The sequence below is a fragment of the Callithrix jacchus genome, chromosome X (assembly GCF_049354715.1).
Source record: "Callithrix jacchus isolate 240 chromosome X, calJac240_pri, whole genome shotgun sequence".
NCBI classification, from domain to species: Eukaryota; Metazoa; Chordata; class Mammalia; order Primates; family Cebidae; genus Callithrix; species Callithrix jacchus.
In genome coordinates this window covers 126316427-126339524 of record NC_133524.1, presented here as the reverse complement: position 1 = coordinate 126339524, position 23098 = coordinate 126316427, and the positions used below count along the sequence as shown (strand labels likewise).

Genomic DNA, 23098 nt, shown 5'->3' with positions numbered 1-23098 from the left:
CTCCCTGTGTCCATGTGTTCTCATTGTTCAACACCCATCTATGAGTAATAACGTGGTATTTGGTTATCTGTTCTTGTATCAGTTTGCTGAGAATTATGGTTTCCAGACTCATCCATGTCCCTGCAAAGGACATGAACTCATCCTTTTTTATGGCTGCGAAGTATTCCTTGGTATATATGTGCCACATTTTCTTTATCTAGTATATCATTGATGGGCATTTGGGTTGGTTCCAGGTCTTTGCTATTGCAAACAGTGACACAATGAACATACATATGCATGTGTCTTTATAATAAAATGATTTATAATCCTTTGGGTATACACACAGTAATGGAATTGCTGGGTCAAATGGTATTTCTGTTTCTAGATCCTTGAGGAATCCCCACACTGTCTTCCACAATGGTTGAACTAATTTACACTCCCACCAACAGTGTAAAAGTGTTCCTATTTCTCCACATCCTCTCCAGCATCTGTTGTCTCCTGATTTTTTAATGATCACCATTCTAACTGGCATGAGATATACCATCTCATACCATCTCAATGTGGTTTTGATTTGCATTTCTCTAATGACCAGTGATGATAAGCATTTTTTCATATATTTCTTGGCTGCATAAATGTCTTCTTTTGAAAAGCATCTGTTCATATCCTTTGCCCACTTTTGGATGGGTTTGTTTATTTTTTTCCTTGTAAATTTGTTTTTGTTCCTTGTAGATTCTGGATATTAGCCCTTTGTCAGATGAGTAGCTTGCAAAAAGTTTTTCCCATTCTGTTGGTTGCTGGTTCATTCTAATGCTTGTTTCTTCTGCTGTGCAGATGCTCTTAAGTTTACTTAGATCCCATTTGTCTGTTTTGGCTTTTGTTGCCGTTGCTTTTGGTGTTTTAGTCATGAAGTCCTTGCCCATGCCTATGTCCTGCATAGTATTGCCTAGGTTTTCTTCTAGGGTTTTTATAGTGTTTTGTCTTATGTTTAAATATTTAATCCATCTGGAGTTAATTTTTATACAGGGTGTAAAGAAGGGGTCCAGTTTCAGCTTTCTGCAGATGGCTAGCCAGTTTTACCAACACCATTTATTAAACAGGGAATCCTTTCCCCATTGCTTTTGTCAGGTTTATCAAAGATCAGATGATTGTAGATGTGTGGCTTTACTTCCAAGGCCTCTGTTCTGTTCCATGGGTCTATATCTCTGTTTTGGTACCAGTACCATGATGTTTTGATTAAAGTAGCCTTGTAGTATAGTTTGAAGTTAGGTAGCATGATGCCTCCAGGTTTGTTATTTTTGCTTAGGATTGTCTTGGCTATGTGGGCTCTTTTTTGGTTTCATATGAAGTTTAAGATGGTTTGTTCCAGTTCTGTGAAGAAGGTCAATGGTAGTTTGATGGGGATAGCATTGAATCTATACATTACTTTGGGCAGTATGACCATTTTCACAATATTGAATCTTCCTAACCATGAGCATGGAATATTTTTCCATCTGTTTGTATTCTCTCTTATTTCCTAGAGCAGTGGTTTGTAGTTCTACTTGAAAAGATCCTTCACATCCTTTGTTGGTTGTATTCCTAGGTATTTTATTCTCTTTGTGGCAATTTGTGAAAGGGATCTCTGTTTGGCTGTTATTGGTGTATAGTAACACTTGCGATTTTTGCACATTGATTTTGTATCCTGAGGCTTTGTCAAAGCTGCTTATTGTCTTAAGGAGATTTTGGGCTGAGACTATGGGGTCTTCTAAATATATCATGTCATCTGAAAATAGCGACAGTTAGACTTCTTTTCCTAAGGGAATACCCTTTATTTCTTTTTCTTGCCTGATTGCTCTGGCTAGAACTTCCAATACTATGTTGAGTAGGAACGGTGACGGAGGGCACCTTTGTCTAGTGCCAGTTTTCAAAGGGAATGCTTCCAGTTTTTGCTCACTCAGTATGATGTTGGCTGTGGGTTTGTCATAAATAGCTTTTATTATTTTGAGATATGTTCCATCAATACCTAGTTTATTGACAGTTTTTAGCATAAAGGGGTGTTGAATTTTGTCAAAGGCTTTCTCTGCATCTGTTGAGATAATCATGTGGTTTTTGTCTTTGGTTTTGTTTATGTGGTGGATTACGTTTATAGACTTGTATGTTGAACCAGCCTTGCATCCCCAGGATGAAGCCTACTTGATTGTGATGGATAAGCTTTTTGATGTGCTGTTGCATTTGGTTTGCCAGTATTTTATTGAAGATATTTGTACTGATGTTCATCACAGATATTGGCCTGAAATTTTCTTTTTCAGTTGTGTCTCTGCCAGTTTTTGGTGTCAGGATGATGTTGGTCTCTTAAAATGAGTTACGGGGGATTCCCTCTTTTTTGTATTGTTTGGAATAATTTCAGAAGGATTGGTACCAGCTCCTCTTTGTACAACTGGTAGCATCCATCTGGACCTGGACTTTTTTTGGTTGGTAGGCTATTGATTGCTGCCTCAACTTCAGACCTTGTGATCAGTCTATTCAGGGATTCGACGTCTTCCTGGTTTAGTCTTGGGAGGGTGTAAGTGTTCAGGAATTTATCCATTTGTTCCAGATTTACTGGTTTATGTGCATAGAGGTGTTTGTAGTAATCGCTGATGGTAGTTTGTATTTCTGTGGAATTAGCTGATATCGCCTTTATCTGTTTTATTATATCTACTCTATTCTTCTCTCTTTTTTATTGGTCTGGCTAGTGGTCTATCCATTTTGTTCACCTTTTCAAAAAACCAGCTCCTGCATGTATTGACTTTTTGAGGGCTTTTTTGTGTCTCTATCACCTTCAATTCTGCTCTGATCTTAGTTTTTTCTTGTCTTTGCTAGCTTTTGAATTTGTTTGATCCTGCTTCTCTAGTTTTTTAAATTGTGACGACAGGATGTCAATTTTAGATCTTTCCTCCCTTCTTATGTGTGCATTTAGTGGTATACGTTTCCCTTTAGACACTACTTTAAATGTGTCCCAGAGATTCTGGTACATTGTGCCTTCATTCTCATTGGTTTCCAAGAACATCTTTATTTCTGCCTTCATTTCATTATTTATCCAGTAGCCATTCGGGAGCAAGTTGTTCATTTTCCATGCTGTTGTGAGGTTTTGAGTGAGTTTCTTAATCCTGAGTTCTAATTTGATTCCACTGTGGTCTGAAAGAGTGGTTGTTATGAGTTCTGTTCTTTTACATTTGCTGTACCTTCTCTAAGTTCTTGTTCCTTCCATCTAATATGGTGATCTGGAATGAGATATTTAACCTCATTCAGCTTTTTCCTCTGTAATATCAGAGATTTAGACTAAGTCAATAGTTTTCAACCTTTGCTACACATTACAACTGCCTGAGAAGCTTAAAAAGCATCAAAAAAACTAATGCACAGGCTGCCTCCCCAGACTAATTAAATCAGACCCACTAGGGTGGGGTTCAGGCTTTATTTACCTTACAGATTGATTCGAATGTGCCACCAGAGTTAAGAATCACTGGAAGTGTGATGGTTCGAATCTCTTCCAAGTCTTAAAAACTCAAAAGCATAAGTCTTAATTCTAGACCTCATCTTCTCCGTTTTGGCCAAAATTACAACTTTTTCAGTGGCTGTGACTGACATTTCAGATTCCTGCTCACTAGGTTCTTTTCTCTTTCCCTTCAATCCTCTCATTTGGAACAAAAAACCAGTACAGTGAGGTCTTGAAATTACAGACTTGTAGAAATTAAAAGAAAGTTTGTAAGTTCCCTGAATCCCTTTACTCCTTTTATTGATCAAATAGAGGTAAAGAGGGTATTATGAGGATCTGATTTTTCTTAGCCGCACCAACAAGACAGGGAGTAGTAGCAAAGTGAGGAAGCTAGAGATTCTGATACCCAAGGAAGCTCCCAAATCAACTGCTTGCCAGCTTGGATAAGAATCAGGTTGAGGGCCTTGGCCTAATCTATGAACAGGACTCATTTATTTTTGCATGTGAGCTATAATCACTGGTTGTTGAGCCCTCCAAATCTTGAGCTAGGAGAATTGTTGTTAAGAGCTGAATGGAAAAGAACGGATTACACACAATAAATCCTTGCAGATACAAAACCAACACCAGAAAACCCATGACCATCATGCTTTGTTTTGTTGGGCTATGGACTGCAGGAGTTCACTTAGAAAATGCTTTAATACGTATAAATAGCAACAAGGAGATGGCAGATAGAACAGGCTTTAGGTATAGGATGAGTGCATATTTTTTTGAAACAGAGGGAGAATCATCTCATTAAGTAGGTTTTTAATGATTCTCTATGGCCAAATTTGTCTCACTTTAGTTAATGATTTCCTAGGCAAGCTTATTTTCTCTGCTGTCTTTCATATTTCCCTGTAAATGCTGCAAGACTGACTCTGGACCTCACCTCTCCAGCAAGGAATTTGAGGAAAGACTCACTGATATTTAAAAAAAAAAAAAAAAAAAAAACATAAAAGGGATGGTTTGTACTCTGATTTTGTGAAACCAAATCATTCTGACAGCTGTAGGCATTGTTGTAAGTAGGCACCCCATCATTGTCAAATTAATCCTGAATCAGTTCCTTTAGTAAGCATGAACAGAGCGAATATAGTAACTACAATCTGAATTAAACAACTCCTGTCTCAGGAACCCTGGTTGTGAGAACTCTTGATAATAACTGTTTAAACTGAGTGGGATTTTCTCCTACTAATTTCTTAATAAAAATGCCTAAAAATTTGGCATAGCTGAATTGTCACAACAAAAGTAAGGAACAAAACTAAAGGACTCTGGATGGGACAGACAGATCAGACTGGGTCTTTATGCTCCAGATGTCATGGTCACCAAACGATTGAATAAAATTATTTTTAGGTTCATGCAATCAGTTTTCTGTGGAACAGAGATGAATACCTCGGAGGCCACGTCCTTCTGACACCCTTAGACAAAAGTTTGACAGGGATAGTAGGGAAATGTTATGTTTTGAAGAGTTTTGTCCCAAGCAAACATTTTAATTTCAAATGTTTTGCCCTTAAACTTAGATCTTCCACCTCCTGCAACCCGAGAAAGACCACCAGGATGCAAAACAGTATTTGTGGGTGGCCTGCCTGAAAATGGGACAGAGCAAATCATCGTGGAAGTTTTTGAGCAGTGTGGAGAGATCATTGCCATTCGCAAGAGCAAAAAGAACTTCTGCCACATTCGCTTTGCTGAGGAGTACATGGTGGACAAAGCCCTGTATCTGTCTGGTAGGTGTTTAGATGTGGGGATTCTGCCCACCTGGCCAATATAGAGATTGATAGGACTATTTGTCTGTAGCAGCTAAGTTTGGGCTTAGTATTACCTGCTCTTGCCTTCAGAGATGGAAACTGAATGTTGCCATTCAACTTCTTCCTTTAAAGCACTTCAATAGCTCCCAATTGTCTATGGGATAACTCCAGACTCCTCACAAGTGGCATCTGAAGGCCTTGACTGTGTGCTCTACCTCTTAGAGGGATCTTCTGATCCTTCCTTCCCTCACACACCATGTCCCAACCACACTAAGTGAACTCTACTTTCCAGAATGTGCCATGGTGTTTTATCAGCTTGCCTGCCAAACACACCCCATAAAGCTCCAGCTCAGGCACACCCTCCTCTGGAAAGCTGTCTCTGACCTGTCTCCCTACTCTGCCCAGCACTGCTTTAGGCACTCCTTCCTTAGGGCTTTCACAGCACCTGGTGCTTCCTCCCAACATAACACCTACTGACCCATGCTAGAACTGTCTCTTTCCACATCTGTCTCCCCTACCAGTGTGTGAAATCTTTAAGGGCAGGGACTATGTCTTATTCAACATTGAATCCCCAGCACCTGGCACACACGCTAGCACAAAAGTAGATGCTCATAAATAGTTATGGAAGTCAGTTAGTTGTCAAATATTTATTGACTGCTAGGCAGAATGCTAGGTTACTGGGGATACAGCTAAGGCTGAGGCAGATAGGCTTCCAGCCATCAAGGATATTACATTCTGGAATGGCAAAATATATATGAAAACAAATAAATAAGTTACTTTCAGTACTGGTAAGTACTCCTAGGGAGATAAAAAAGGTTAATGTACCCAGAGTTGTTAGGAAAGGAAGTCTTCTCTAACATTTGAACTGAGACTTGGATAATGTGAAGAGAGATTGCCCTGTGAACATCTTGTGGAAGAGCATTCCAAAGTAAGGAACAGCCAAGGGCCCTGAAATAAAATGGAGTTGGCATGTTCAGGCAGATGATAGAAGGTTAGTATGACTGGAGCATAGAAAATGAGAGTTGGGGTGGAGGGAAATGAAGTCTGAAAGGTAGGCAATACCAAATCATGTTGAGTCTTATGAACTATGACAATGAGTTTTATTCTGGAAGCCACTGTTGGAATTAAGGAATTCAGTGACATGATCTGATTTACATTTTAGAAATGTTACTTCTGAGCAGAAGGTGGGCTAATTGGTATGAGCAGGGGTAGTGACTGGGAACTAAGTTAACCGGCTGTAATATTAGTCTAACCCGGAAGTGATAGTGGCTTGTATAGTACAGCAGTTGGAGTGAAGATGGTAAGAGCTATCTCCTGTTTATAGTAAAAATTCCGATTTAGGGTGTGTCTTAGTCCATTTTCTGTTGCTTATAAAAGAATACCTGAAACGGAGCAATTTATAAAGAAAAGGAAATCATTGTTTACAGTTATGAAGACTGGAAGTCTAAGGTCTAGGAGGCACATCTGGTGAAGGCCTTCTTGCTAGTGGGGTCTCTCTGCAGAGAGTTAGCTCAGGTCTTTCTTCCTCTTCTTATAAAGCCACAAATCTTACTCTCCTGAGAACCTGCTAGTTCATTAATGGATTAACCCATTCATGAGGACAGAACCCTCATGACCCAATCACCTCTTAAAGGCCCCAGCTCTTAATACTGCCACATTGAACTACTTCCTTGACTAACAGTAATGGTTTGGAAGAATTGAATCTAAGTGCTAGACATTTTATGATGACAGCATCATTATTCATATAACAGGTGCTTATTGAACATCTTATTTGTGTAAACTATTGTGCTAGGTGCTGTGCAGAGTAGAAAATGAGTAAAAACTAGTTCTTCTCCTTAATGAACTTAGAGTTAGTATGTAGCCATACATTTATTTATTAAAGAAAAATGTATTTAGTGCCAAGCATTACTAAATACACTGATATAATACACACACTGCTAATAAGAGATTAGAAGTGACAAGTGCCATAGAGGAAGAAGTGAGGGATAAAGGTAGGAGACAGAGAATGAGAATATTTCTGACTCCTAAATGGGGGCACCAGGAAAGGTAACTTTTGGACCAACTCTTTGACAAAGGGAAAACATTTGCTTGTGGACAATGGGACATAAAAACAGCATAAACGAAAGTATAAAAGTGGTAAGCTTTGGCAAACATTCAGGAAACAGTGAGTAGTGGTTTGTTTACTAAGTAGACATGAGAGGAGGAGGCAGACATCAGTTATTAGCACACTCCAAAAGGCTTAACAGTTGGGTCTTTACTCCTCGGGTACTAGGAAACTGAAGAAATTTTTGAACAAGGAAGATAATTGTTTCTGCAAGATTAATTTGACAGCTCTGAATAAAACTGTATTAGAGGAGAGATGAAAAAAGAGGAGAGGAGGTCAGTTAGAAGCCTGTTGTAATAGGCAGAGGAAAATGTAACAAAGGTTTGAAAAAGTAGGCTAATAACATCGGGAAGGAAAGGAGGAGGTAGATGGAGAATACTCTTACTACAATTGCTAAGTGCTATAGAATCTAACTACTGAAAATTCGACAGCACTTAACAATGATAACAGAGCATTCCATGAGACTGTTTAAATAAGAAAATAAAGGTCTCAAAACACCCTGCCTAGTTGTACTTAAAAGACAATATACTGATCAGGAAGCATCCATCTAAACATCACCAAAATCAGCTCTCTGTTAACAGCCACCTCCTAGATACATTCTTAAGGCTTCCAAAAGAAAGAGGATTTCAATCAGTCATATGAAAACAACTAAATTTTTCCCTTTAAATTTGAATCTGTCCCCTGAAAGTGCACAAGTGCTACCAATCTCCTGAATGGGGTGGCTGTTATCTCATTTTGTAAAAGAAAGCAATTAAAACAAACAAACAAAAATCTCTTACAAAAGAGGCTAGAAAATGTGGAGATAATCTTTTTTTTTCTGATGGAATTGGAGCACCTTTAGGCACTGGCACTGTGCACAGGCACCCACCCCATAGCTTTGTAGTATCTTTAGTGAGGTTTAGGTAGAGGTTTCATATCATCCTATTATTTGATCCTCTCTACAGTTCTGGGAGAGTAGGAAGTAATCATTAATATCCCCATTTTTCTGATAGCTCAGATGATCAAACAAGATGAATGGATGTGCAAATGTATTATAAACTGTAAAGAGCTCTATAAAGTTTTGCTTAGGAAATGTATTCATTTTTCCTTTTTCTAAAAGGGATGTATGGCAGTTTTAGCATTACATGGTAATATTATTCTTTGTAACAGCTTTAATTAGCTATAATAATTTAATTTTAATGAGGTGTAATATTGACATAGAACAACCTTAATGTATTTTTAAAATACAATTATATAATATTCTATATATGTATTCAGCTGTGAAACCATCACTAACAATGAAAATAATGAATATATCTACTATCTCCGAAAGCTTCCTGTACACCCCTTTTGTAATCCTGTCCTTCTACGCCTCCCCACTCCACCTTCAGGCAACCATTTATCTGTTCTCTATCAGATGAGAGTGCATTTTCTAGAACTTTATATAAATGGAATCATACATTATGTATGCTCTTCCTTCCTTTCTATAGATTCAGATTTCTACTTGGTATCATTTTCCCTATGCTTGAATTTCCTTTAATATTTTTTGTAGAGCAGATCTGTTCCCAATGAATTCTTTCAACATTGATTTGAAAAAGTATTTCATCTTTCTTTTTGAAAGATGTTTTTCCTCTTCCAGATGTTGTTCCACCATTTTCTTGTTTGCATTGTATCCAACAAGAAACGTGATGCTATCTTTATCTGTGTTTCTCTGTGCATATTGTGTCTTTTGTCCATGGCTGCTTTTAAAATATGTGTATTATTGCTGGTTTTGAGCAATTCAATTATGATATGCTTTGGTGTGATTTTCTTCTTCTTTCTTATGCTTGGGGTTCATTGAACTTTTTGGATCTGTTAGTTTTGATCAAATGTGGAAAATTTTCTCCCCTTATTTCTTTAATTTATTTCTGTTCTGTCCCCTCCCTTTTGGTGCTCCAGTTAGGCATATATTAGGCCCCTTGAAGTTGTCTCCCAGCTCACTGGTATTCTCTTCCTTTTTTCAGTGTTTTTTTCTTTCTGTATTTTATTACAGATAGTTTTATTGCTATGTCTTCAAATTCATTCTTTTTTTCATTATTGATTCAGAAAGTACCTGTGCAAGTTTGTTGTCTGAATATATTATGTAATAGTGAGCTTTGGGCTTCTAGTATACCCATCACCCAAATAGTGATTATTGTATCCAATAGTTAATTTTTAAGCCTCATCCTCCTCCCACATGCTTCACTTTTGGAGTCCCCGGTGTCTATTATCTATCTTTATGTATACCCATTGTTTAGCTCCCACTTATAAGTGATAACACATGGCATTTGATTTTCTGTTTCTGAATTGTTTCACTTAGGGTAATAGCCTGCATTTACATTTTAAAGTATTACTAAATTCACACATTCAAAAGCCCAATCTTCATATAATCCAGTGAGACAGAAGAAATAAAAATGCTTCTCTTTTGCTAATTTCAGAATTTTTTCCTTCACTTTGGATAGTCTGATGCCTATATGCCTTGTTGACGTTCTTCTTGCAAAATATCTTTTAGGCATTCTTTGAGCTTCTTGTACCTTGGTGTCTACATCTCTTGCAAGACCAGGAAACTTTTTCTGGATTATTCCCTTAAATATGTTTTTCAAATGTTTTACTTTTTCTTCTCCCTCAGAAATGCCTATCACTTATAGATGTGGTTGCTTTACAGAATTCTATATTTCTCAAAGGCTTTATTCATTGTTTTAAACTCCTTTTTTATTATTTTTGTCTGACTGGATTAATTCAAAAGACCAGTGTTCAAGGTCTGATATTCTTTCTTCTTCTTGATATAGCCTGTTGTGAAAGCTTTCAGCTGTATTTTCTAACTCCTTCAGTGAATTTTTAATTTCCAGAAGTTCCAGGGGTTTTTAAAAGATATTTATTTCTTCTTTCATATCCTGCATTGTTTCTCTGATTGCTTTGTGTTGGTTTTCAACTTTCTCTTGAATCTTATTGAGCTTCCTTACAATCCATATTTTGAATTCTTTATCTGTCATTTTCATTTTGGTTAGGATCCATTGCTAGAGAGCTAGTATGATCTTTTCGGGGTGTCACAACACCCTGTTTTTTCATGGTGCCAGAGTTCTTACGCTGGTTTCTTCTCACCTGAGGAAGCTATCACTTCTTATTTTTGAATCTAATTTCATTTGGATGGGACTTTTTCCCCCCTTGAAGGTGTGACTGTAGCGTATGCTGGGTAGGGTCCTTTGGTTTTGCTTCTTTAGTCCTGCACACTTCTGTTAGCAGGTGTCCTACTGTGCCATGCAGTTCAATCTCCTGGCCAGTAGGTGGCGGGTACAGGTAAGAGCCACCAGTGGCAGAAGCAGATTAGCGTGTGCTGTACCTTTTTTACTGTGAGGTGCTGTCTGTTCTTTCAGGTGATGGGCTGGTCTGTGAAATTCCGGGTTCCCTGTTCAGTCCAGGGAGACCAGATACAGGACACAACTGTGTGGAGCTGGACCACCAAGCTCGCCCACGAATAACCCAGTAATGAGCACAGGCAGCAGCCCTGACAGGAGTGGCTAGGATAACTCTTGGTAAAATGTGCCAAGGTCTCTTCAACGGGATGAGGGGGCTGCATCAACTCCACTTCCTAGACAGGCAGGATCACGACCTTGTCCTGGGGCTCCTGACTTAGTTTACATGCTGTCTATCTATCTCTAGGCTACTATGTAGCTGAGAGGAGTGACTTTGGGGAGGAAGCTCTTCCCTCAGCCCAGTACAACCAGCTTTGTGGCTCACCTGCTGTGTGACACACCTTCATGTAGATAAGGTGAGGGGCTCTGCATTTCAGCATGTGAGGGTGAGTTGAAGCTCGGGGGGTGCCAGCTGGTTGGTCCCAACCTCAGGCCTCAGGGGAAGTGGTCAGGTGCCAGCAGTGATGGATGGGGCTAAGCAGTCCTCCAATTCCCAGGTCCCTAAGTGGCCCACTGGATGGTGTGTACGGGGCCTGGAGGGGTTCCACTGGGACTGGGCCAGCAGGCTTATTCTCAGGCCCCCAAGGTTCAGGTGGTGGCTGTGATAGAGAGGGTGGGCTGGCCCCCTGTCACCAGCAGAACTCTTAGATGGGGCCAGGCAGAAGGCTCAGGTGCTGGGGGCCCCAGGTTCATTAGTTTTTTTCTTATGCAGCATTTAATTTGCCATCAGTCCTGTCTGGTGATGTTTTTTTAACTTAGACATTGTAGCTTAAGTCTGTAGTTGTTTGATTGTGGCTCTTTTTATATCTTCTGTGTTTCTCCTTAATATGGTCAGTCTTTTCTCTAGCTTCTTGAGCATGTGAAATCAAATTTTCATTATTGTTTTTATATCCTTATCTATTAATTAAGTTATCTGCATCACTTCTGGGTCTGTTTGGATTGGCGGATTTTTAAAATCTTTATTACGGGTCATATTTTTCTGCATCTTTGCATACCAGGTAATTTTTTTATTGAAGTTTACCTTATTTGGTGACAGATGTTTTTATTTCTATAGTCTTGAGCTTTGTTCTAAATGCAGTTAAGTAACTTGGGAAAATGTTGGTCCTTTTAGGTCTTGCTTCTTAATCTTTGTTCAGTAAGACCAGAGCAGTTTACTCTAGGGCTAATTTTTCTCCGCTATTAAGGCAGAACTCTCCTGATCACCCAGTACCAGAAGTGTGAGTATTTCTGCTCTGGCTGGTGGGGAAAGGAGCTGTTCTCAATCCTGTGGGAGCTTCAGGGATTGTTATCTCTAATGCTCAGGTAGTTTCCCACACACATAGACATTAGTACTCAGCTAAATAATAGTGGTGGACCCTCTGCATATCTCTGAAGCTCTTTCTTTCTGGTACTCTGCCTTATGAACTCTATTTCCATAGTCTCCCTAAACTCCCAGTTCAGTCTTCTCAACTTGGGAATACCGTCATGCCCTGCCTGAGTTCCTCTCCCTTTGCTGAGGCCCAGAAACTCTCCAGAAAATAAGCTGGGGCATTCATAGGGATCACTTCATTTGGTTTTTGTCTCTCAGTGATTCCTGTCTTCATTGTCTATGTACACTGTCTTTAAAAAGCATTATTTTGTATATTTTATCGATATTTTTAGTTGTTTAAGGTAGGAGGGCAAATCTAACCCCTATCACTCTATCTTAGCCAGAAGCAAAAGTCTATGTTGGATATTATTCTTGAGAGACAGGTTGGAGTAGAGGATACCACAGTGTATTTGGAGTCTAATGTCCTAGATTCAAGGGCCAACTCTACTGTTTGCTAATTGTCCGATCCAGGGCAAGCTATTTAACCTTCCTAACCTCTTTTGATGCTCAGTTTTCTATTTGGTAAAATGTTTACCCTGCAAGCTTGTGCTAAGAGTGAAATCAGATAAATTCATGTGGAAATACCTAGCTGAGCTCTTGAAACAAAAAGTACTTAATTTTTCCCCACATTTTATTAAGAGACATGACTTGGGTAAATAAAGCTGGCACAAAAACAGGAGGTAAGGTGTTGAATACTGGTTTTCTGAGTCCCAGTCCTATACTACTATATTATAATCACACTGCATCTTTTTTTTTAAAGATCCCAAAGTATATGTCACCTGGGTCACATACCACTCCCCATCTTTTTTTTTTTTTTTTTTTTTCAGGAAAAAACCGGTTCAGAGTTTTCAAATGCTTCTAGGAAGCAATTTTAGGGATTAAAATACCAAGTTAATGCATATAAGTTTTACCAAAATCTTTGTGATAGTATAATGGACACTCTTGAATTTACTTAAAGACAAGATCGTTTGAGGCCACCTTTTCCATTCTTCCCAGCCCTTGGTGCTATATAAGGATCATGCTTGATACCATTACCCACAGAGCCACCCTCAGTCAGAGGTAAGATATTATGGAGGAATGGAACTCTTAAGAACAAGACTGACCCAACCCATAGAATGTGACCTATTATCAGAGATAATCAAAATCTTTTGATGATTTACCTTGTTAAGCATGGAGAGAGAATTGGGAGTTGTGTGGTCACCTGCAACTGTTGCAGTGACATCTCAAACACTGAACTTGGAAAAGTATTTATACCCGTTCATGCCCTTCTCTCTCTCTTACACACACACACTTTCTATCTTACTCTCTCTTCTCCCTTTTACTCTCCTATGAATTTAGGTTACCGCATTCGCCTGGGCTCTAGTACTGACAAGAAGGACACAGGCAGACTCCACGTTGATTTTGCACAGGCTCGAGATGACCTGTATGAGTGGGAGTGTAAACAGCGTATGCTAGCCAGAGAGGAGCGCCATCGTAGAAGAATGGAAGAAGAAAGATTGCGTCCACCATCTCCGCCCCCAGTGGTCCACTATTCAGATCACGAATGCAGCATTGTTGCTGAAAAATTAAAAGGTATCAAGGGCACTCAAACTTCATGATTAAAAGAACTCTTTTCTTTAGAGAAGTGTAATAAATATAATTGCATTGTTGGCAGTTAACTTTGAGTTTCCTATTAATGGGCTCTAAACATTTCTTGTGTTAGAGCCTTGCAGATAGAGAGGTGAACCTAGTAACTCAAGAACCTGGAAATTTATCCCTACTACCTGTGTCTCTGCTCCTTCATTTTCCCAAGGGATGGCATTTTTCTCTTCAGACATCAGGTGACTAGGAATAAACAAGTTTCCTTCACTTTTCCACATCAGAGAATTTTAGGCATGATCTATGACTTGTGACCTGTAAGTGCCCTTTTTTGTAGTGGATACAAGTTAGGATTGAATTCCAAGTCAAATGAGTGAATCAGAATAGGATTTGGTGTGATCCTGAAAAACTCTAGTAAAATTCTCTTCTTTTTTTTTTGAGACGGAGTCTTGCTCTGTCACCAAGCTGGAGAGCAGTGGTGCAGTCTTGGCTCACAGCAACCTCTGCATCCTGGGTTCAAGCAACTCTTCTGCCTCAGCCTCCTGAGTAGCTGGGACCCACAGGCACATGCCACCACGCCCGGCTAATTTTTTTTTTTTTTTTGTATTTTTAGTAGAGACGGGGTTTCACCATGTTGGCCAGGATGGTCTCGATATTTTGAGCTCGTGATCCACCCGCCTCGACCTCCCAAAGTGCTGGGATTACAGGCGTGAGCCACTGCGCCTGGCCAAAATTCTCCTTTTAAAGATGAGAAAATGGAGGCCCAGAAAGTAGTCATGGTGTACGTTCTTCTTAGATTACTCAAAGAGTTAGCCACCACCAACTAAAATATAAAGACTTTTAAATCACTTTTAAAGGCCAATTTATTTAAAACAGTGACTGTGGAGACTTGCTTAATCAGACTGCTTAATCAGACTGCTTTCCCATTAGTTTTCATTCTTGTTCCCCTTGTTTGACTCTCAGCCATTTTGTTAATTTAACATTAATTGCTCTGCCTGGTCTCCTGTCTTAGTAGCTCTGGTGAATGCTGGTGTCCCATTGCTCTTATTGATAACACCAATCCAGCTCTAATGGTATGAATTTTCCCTGCTTCTTGTACTCTCAGGTCAGCAATATACTGTTAATCCTACCTTCCAAATAGGTCTCCTTCACCAGACATGTTTGTACCACATAGCCTAAGGGATTCACACATGTAAGAAACTGATTTTGACTTTCTTTAAGGGAAAAGCAGAAAACCTAGAGTCCAGAATAGAGGCACAGAAATAATGGTACATTTTGAAAAACCAGAAAGGCTGAAAGAAAGCATTGGCTAAGATGCCAGGTCCAAGACTTGCCTACTCACACAACACCAAACAAATTAGTTTACGTTTTTAAAAAATGAATTTAATGGTATGTGACCCTCAAGAGAAGCAAAAACTGAGCATCAACATAAAGTCTATATCTAAGTAATAAAGTGAAAAGCTGCTATAAAGGGGAGGCTGACTGCTTGTCATAGGTCTGCACTGAAAAAAGGGCAAGAGGCAAGAAATTCAAATTGCAATGAAGAAAATTTCCACTTGACATAAGGGTTTCTAGCCAGAGAAGGAGGTGAAGTCCTTGAATTGGGCTTCAATAGATATTAATGGACTCTCCCTCTCTGCAGCCTTTAAGAGTAGAATGTATATGTGGCTATCTTGGGGAGCCAAACCAGAAGCTTTGGAAGAGCTTCTCTACTATCTTAACTAATCACAGAATAACTCTTAAGTAGCTGCAGAAATCTACATGGAGCGTTCCTTGGGCAAAAGAAAAAAGGATGTGGAGAAATATAGAAATAAAATGAATTGCATCAAAATAGATCGTGACTGGGACTAAGTGGAAGGCCTGGGGCTGTGGATGGAATGCAGGAGTGATATTATAAAAGGTCGAAGATGTACATGTTTGTATCTGAAGAATGACCCACTTAACTCTTCCCTGAGGCTCCTTCCAATGCTGTAATTGCATGGATCCAAGGTAAAGTTACTGTCAAATTCAAGTTAAACTCAGGATTCAAGTTTGTTTTTCCTCATTAAAACACAGCACTGTAGAATTCTGAAGCCCCTCACTAATTTATCTTTTCTTCTGTCTCTCTCTCCCCTCCGCCCATGCGCTCTCTCTCTCTCTCTCTCTCTCTCACACACACACACACACACACACACACACACACACAAAATCAGGGAGGGTAAGAAATTTGCAATACGTGAAAGCTATATATCAGTACAGAAAACTTTTTTCAAGGAAACATTTCTCTTTCTGAAAATTCATCGTAGACCACAACCAATCTGACTACATTGAGCCTTCCATTCCTCCTGTTTGTCTGCCTGCCTGCTGCCTGTGTGTGCACCTGTGTGTATGTGTGGCTCCTCATCCTCAGCAATTCATTTAACCACCACTGCCAAAAACCACGGTGGCCTCTTTGCCAGCATGTTGGGAAAATAGATCAAAATTTGCTTACCTTTGTTGGCTATAAACATAATTTTTTTCAGATGATTCCAAATTCTCAGAAGCTGTGCAGACCTTGCTCACCTGGATAGAGCGAGGAGAGGTAAACCGTCGTAGCGCCAACAACTTCTACTCCATGATCCAGTCGGCCAACAGCCACGTCCGCCGCCTGGTCAATGAGAAAGCTGCCCATGAGAAAGATATGGAAGAAGCAAAGGAGAAGTTCAAGCAAGCCCTTTCTGGAATTCTCATTCAATGTGAGTGGAACTTAGAGTTCTGCTGGAATGGTGATAAGTCATTTCACTTAGTCACTTGCTCTCTCTACAGGAGCCCAGGTCTCCAGAGCCATCTTGTGTGAAGGCTCAAGGCTCCCTTTTTCACTGCCTTGTGCTCTCCTTATATTGCCGAATGCCCAAGCTCCAGTTTCACAGGAGACGTGTGGGCACCTGCCAGCTTCACCTTCTGTGGTATATGTGCTTCACCTTCTTAGGAACACTGCACTTTAGGCCACATCCTGTACTTTTACAACCCTGGGCCTCAGTAGAGGACTGGGTATTTTATTGATAAAGTTACGATGTAGCATTTTAAATCTGCTTTGCTTCAGATTTGTATCATTATCATCATGTAATATGCCTTTTAGAAACTCCATTTCAATGATCAGTATAGTTATATTTCCCAAAGTGATAGAATCAAAACCAAATTTGCTACTTCTACATTTTTTATTTAGTTTCCTCTCTTCTGCTACCTTTGGTGGATGTCATAGACAGTGGGAGGAGGTGAGAAGCTACCAACATGGCCATTTTCAAAAAGTTCTGCTCCACACCTATCTAAGGTCTCTGAAGTAAGCCAGACAAATCAAGTATTAAGTAATTTTTTGCTTACCACATTATAAAATTATACACTCATTTTTTAATATATATTTTATTGCACTTTAGGTTCTGGGGTACATGTGCAGAACATGCAGGATTGTTGCATAGGTACATACATGGCAATGTGGTTTGCTGCCTCCATCCCCATCACCTGTATCTGGCATTTCTCCCCATGTTATCCCTCCCCAACTCCCTACCTCTCACTGTCCCTCCCCTGGTCTCCCCCAACAGACCCCAGTTACACTCGTATCTTTTCAGTAATAAGTGTATTCACCTTACAAATAAGAGTACAATTTTATGGCTTTGCTTTTAAACAATTATGGTCCACTTTTTCCAAACTTGACTTCCCTGTACTTGACTCATACATAATTGTGATTAAGGGGGAGTTGTTTCATTTGCCACTTGTATTTTGAAAGTATACATGGGCATAAAATCCGGAGGCAAAAGCACATATCTTCAGGACTTCAGGATAAAATTTGAAAAAAGAGAAAGCAGCATGCATCATGGGAATATAAATCCTTAAGTCATTAGAAGACAGGGTGCAAACAGGGCCAAAAAAAAACACCACCTCTGGATTTTCTTAATGTGAACACCCAACGTGACAGGGGCTCTTGTCTTGCTTTTCTTTTTCCCAAAGAGTCATGTCTAAGCTTCCCCTCTCTTGAGCTGATTGGGATAAAGCCCCAGAATATCTGCATACATTTCCCTGTTTGGCATTTTAAGAGACCTAGAAAAATACTCTCTAGGACCACACTTACATCATATTCTTTCCTAAAACTTATATTTCTCCAGTCAACAGTCTATCTAGGTAGACTTTAAAAATATTCAGTCCATCTTAGGTTTTGATCTGATGCTTTTGGTTAAACATACCTCAGAATAGTAAAGGCATGAATTCTGTTGAAGCAAGGAATCCAAGTTTATATCAGCAGGCTATGAAAGGAGCCAGGGGTAGAAAGTTCCTGTACAGTTTGCCATTTTCTTCCATGCTGTGCAGAGTCACTAGTGCACTAAAGACAAGACTAAATTAAAATGCATTTGCTAGGATTCTCCTGCCTCCATGAATTCACACTGCCTGTATTCAAACTCTAGTTGTTACCACTTTACCCTAAACCTCTGGTGTTCCCTTTTGTCTTTCTGTATGTTGATGTCTTTTCCTTTGAGTCCCCTTTAAAATCACAGTACCCCAACACATGTAGTCTTTTCCAAGCACAACCACAGCCTAGTATATTGTCATAACAAGAAGATACAACAAGCCTGATGCTTCTCTTTTATTTCATTTCTTGTCTCCTCTCTTTTTCCATCCCGGATGATACTCTGGCCTGATCCAACTCCTGATTCAATGCTGCAGTTGAGCAGATAGTGGCTGTGTACCATTCCGCCTCCAAGCAGAAGGCATGGGACCACTTCACAAAAGCCCAGCGTAAAAACATCAGCGTGTGGTGCAAACAAGCTGAGGTTGGTAACTTTTTATTCTGGTAGCCCCTCAGGGGGACAGTTTCTTTCTTTAACAAGTTATTGATTTGGAGTTTAGCCAGAATTAAATAGTGCCAAGCTCCCATGGTCACACAAGGCCCTAATGAAACACTAAGACATGTTCTATAGCCTGTCACTGTGTCCAGACCACCTGCTGTCGAAAGGGTAATAAATGGTGCATGTGCTGTGGTGAATGCATTCTGCTGGATGGAAACCCGGGTAGTGAAAATGCAGCTGGGATAATTATAAGTTTACTTCTCTAAGCTAGCTAGTCTTGAGTACAACAATAATTAGTGGCCTGCACTTCCAGTGTTAGTAATAGTAGGGCTGCCTTACATTTTTTAGTGTCTTGACAGAGGAGGACGGAAGCTGCCTGGTGTTACACTGGATCATTGAAATTTCTGAGCTGCTTTTATCAAACTCATTTAGTCATCTTTATGGGTGGATGCTTTAAAGGTAACAGGACCCTGATCTTAGGGTCCCACCTCTCTGCTTATACTAAATTGACGTTTTTAGCATAACACTAGAATAAATGTGATATGATTAGTTTGCTGTTCTGAATCAAAGTTTAAAAATCAAGATGGGATATTTCACTGATCTGCCATTGGAAATCCTGTTACATATGCCTCAAGCCCTCCTATTCCTATGGGCAACTTCGTTACCAAGCCCTAATATTTTCAATTTATATGTGCAGCAACTTTTTCAACTACATTTCTGGTCCTCTTTGCCAGCCTGGTAGCAGTCCCATTATATCTATCAATGTAAATTGTCATATTTCTTAACTTTTAGATGGCATTTAAAAGATATATACATTTATCATATGCTTTCACATTGGTTATCTCACCTGGGTGAGCCTCACAATAGACATGGTGGAGTGAAAAAGTATCGAACTGAGAACCAGGCATGAATTCAAGTCTCAGCTCTGACGTTAGAGCTGTGTGACTGAGCAGCTGATTCAGCCTTTGTCAGTCTCTATTTCTTCACCTGTAAATTCAAAACAATAATAAAACCAGTCTTCTAGGATTAGATGAGTTAGGAAATGTGTAAACAGTTTGAAAAATGTAGTATTGCTTCAGTTTTTATTAAAAACTTCATAAGAGATAGTGAGTAGGTATAGAATTCATGCTTTACATGCAGGAAAACTGAAACTTAAAAATGTTAAGTGATTTACACAAAATTACAAAGCTACCAAATGGACTAGAAATTATTCTTCTCACTGTGAGCTCTGGTGCAAAATGCTTTGTGGTCTTGAGCTAGTCATTTAACCTTTGCAAATCTTTGTTTCTTAACCTATAAAGTAAAGATAATTTCTCTGTCTGTCACGAGAATATATTAGATTGTTTGTGTGAGAATAATTTGAAAACCATGAAAATCCTTTAGGAGAAAATAAGCCAAACCCTGTTTATAAACTGATAGTATCTGAGCCATCAATTCCAGCACAGCAAAGGGATCTGGGAGTCACTAGAGAGAAATCCCTGAAGACATTCATCTTATGGGTAGGTAGAGTCAGAAAAAGCCAATAGCATCTTTACTTGTTTTTTAAAGAATTAGGTAAAAAAGGAAGCTATTATCTTACTGTAGCACAAAATGGTTTTAGAATCCTAGGGCTGCCTCATGTTCACCTTCAACAAACAAAATTCAACTTTGTGATTCAAATGTTTACTGATCACTTTTTCTATCTCAAGCACTATGACGGGCAACATAGAATGAAATGAGCTTTGCCTTTGGGCAGCCAGAAGGGTAATGAAAGTGATCAAGAGGAGGAGTGGAATTTCACACGCTAAATTTAAAATATCCAGTCTTCAGTTCAGAAGAATAAAAGTCAAGAGAAAAATGCTCAATGGGTCTTATGATTGTAGAAAAGCAATATGGCATTAAGTTTTACCTTCCCTTTGATACACATACACTTCTAAGCCCTCTTTGGGTTAAAAGAAGTTGGCTGAATGCCCCCACCCCCTTATAAGGAAATCCCTGACAGTACACCATTGCCTTTGTGCAGGAGGAAGGGAGCCTTTGGCTGGAATGCTGATTTGCCTAGGTCACAACACTTTTGTAAACTATGAGGCCATAAAATATTACCTATCAATATTATATTCCTCAAGGCTCTGTGTAGTTATTAGGTTGGTACAAAAGTAATTGCAGTTTTTGCCATTAATATTTCAAGCCTATTTATCTGGTGGGTATATACTTGAGTTTAATTAGACTCACAGTTGAGATAGCTATACATACCAGTGAGCTAGAGACTCTTAGGACCTACAGAGAACTGAGATATTTGCACCCTATTACCCGATATTGTGACAGAACTTCCTTGGCAGAGTGGTGATGATAAAGTACGTGACCAACATGACTTTTCAGGAGCTACATGTTTCATGATGTGACTTGTAGACTGTAGAAATCCCCCAAAATTCTTCCTGCTTCTTTGATTGAATTAAATTAAGGTCCACCTTGAATATCTTAAATTTTGTTCAGTACAACAGCTGAAAGTGGGACATAGCTCATAACCCCTCTGGTATTGCATTCCCTAAACCTAAAAGATCTCTTTCACTTTATATTGGTGCCTCTTTAAGTCATAGTTTGTTTTTGTTTCCATTTTTGTCCTTGTTTTTTTTTTTTTTACCTCTGCAAACTTTTACTTGATAGCAGGCAACTATGAAGACTAAAAGGAGGTATCCTGTGGGAAATAAATAAACCATCCTCTTAAATTGTCGCTGCCTCTTAGCATCCCCTGAAAATCAGAACCTCTCAAAAACTTAATCAGCTAGGTTGGCTTATTTTTGACCTAGGCATCCAAGCTACATACAACTCATAAGCCAAGGGTTTCATGAAGGCGAAAGTTTCTGATGTTCAACTTTTTTACCAGTTGCATCTGAGAACAAGTCAACCAATGATATTCTCATGTCACAAAGTACCTGTTGCTTGTCTCATTGACATCCTTCTACCAGCAGCCAACGTGGTCTTACTCTGCTGAGAGAAAGGATATAGAGTATGAAGAAAAAGTTTCTACCTTTGGGGAGCCTTTGGTAGTATATGTCAAGCAGACTAGTTTGCTAATGGGTCTTTTTCATTGCTTTACTTTCCTGATTTATATGTATAGGAGGTCCCTGCTAACACAACTGAAAAGGGTATTAGGAGAAGGCTAAAGTCTCTCCCCTTACTAAAAGTTGGTTTCTACAGTGACCTTACTGGCAGTTCTGTGTATTGTAGGAACTCTTTTTCTGCAGAATCACTTAAAACCTATGTGTTTCTCTCTAACTGGCCTAGATTAGAAGCTAATGCTTTGATAATGTATAAAAACTAGAGCCATAACAATAAGCCCTAGGAAATAACCTCTTACATCCTCCCTCAGATGAGATTTGACTCGATTGGGCTAGAGGAAAAGGGACTTGATGATTGCTAGTATTCTTGTAAAATGAAATACTGTGATTGCTAAAATAACTTTCTTTCTAGAATTACAGGCCTACCATTTCAAACTCTGAAGAACTGTTTACAGATTGATATTCAAATAATCCGCATACCCTTGGTTTAGGACCCATCTGCATTAACACCAGTTATTGGCCTTCAGCCATCAAAAAACATCTAACACAATTTGGATCAACCTAATTTGTATTTCCACTGTGTATCATGCAATAGACATTAATTAAGAGCCTGAGTTTGTACTTTGCTTCATTATATTAAATGATATCGCAGAATCAAATTTTTACATAAGTGTAGAAGCTAGCTCCCTATCCTGTGCTTCTTCCCATTCCCTTGTCTGATCTCTTCTCCACCAATTTTCCTCTTAATATTGAAAGTCTTAGGCCAGGCATGGTGGCTCATGCCTGTAATCCCAGTACTTCGGAATGCTGATCCAGGCAGATTGCTTGAGCTCTGGAGTTTGAGACCAGCTTGCACAACATGGTAAAACCCCCGTCTCTCCAAAAAATACAAAAAATATCAGGGTGTAGTGGCCCACACCCGTGGTCCCAGCTACTTGGGAGGCTGAGGTAGGAGGATCGCTTGAGCCCAGGAGGTCGAGGCTGTAGTGAGCCATGATCACAACACTACACTACAGCCTGGGTGACAGAGCAAGACCCTGTTAAAAAAAAAAAAAAAAGAAAGAAAGAAAGTCTAGGTAAGTAGAATTTTGTTACACATTTAATAAGGAGCTTTGATTTTCTGGTAATCATGTTTCTATCATAAAACATGAATAAGATTAATTTAAATCCACATAAATTCTTGTGAAACTATAGTTAATTAATGTGTAATGATTTATGATTTGCTTACTTTATGATAAATCGAAAATGTCAGCTGGTATAAAAGCAGTTCTTTTCATGCATTTTCCTGTCTCAGATTTCAGTTTCATTCTATATGAAAGTGCATTGTCCCCCATTATAGAGTAGTGTGTGAATTTCTAAGCTTCAGAAAAAGTTATTGTTACAACAGTCGCAAAGTCATTATAATGTGCTTCAAGAAATCACTAACAGTTCACTGTTGAAATGAAAAATATCACAGATCTACTGTGGGCAGGAGAATGGTATAAAAACTTTAGGAGGGCTATCTTACCTTTTCTGATGTAGTCTACCAGTACTAGTCAATTTCAGGTAGAGATTTACAAATGCAAATTGCTGAAAAATGTTTCTGCCTACCATTGCCACTCTTTTGGTTTCAG

At 39.2% G+C, this 23098-nt stretch overlaps 1 protein-coding gene across 12 annotated transcripts in view; it reads left to right on the top strand.

The window, feature by feature from the left end:
* Positions 1 to 23098, top strand: part of ENOX2 (ecto-NOX disulfide-thiol exchanger 2) — a 290714-nt gene that overhangs the window by 228645 nt on the left and 38971 nt on the right. For all 12 annotated transcript variants that reach the window (XM_078363075.1, XM_035289389.3, XM_078363071.1 and 9 more), the window contains 4 exons: positions 4984 to 5190; positions 13412 to 13645; positions 16153 to 16365; positions 18326 to 18432. In XM_078363075.1, coding sequence (XP_078219201.1) covers positions 4984 to 5190; positions 13412 to 13645; positions 16153 to 16365; positions 18326 to 18432 — 761 coding nt within the window. The remainder of the gene's footprint in view (positions 1 to 4983; positions 5191 to 13411; positions 13646 to 16152; positions 16366 to 18325; positions 18433 to 23098) is intronic.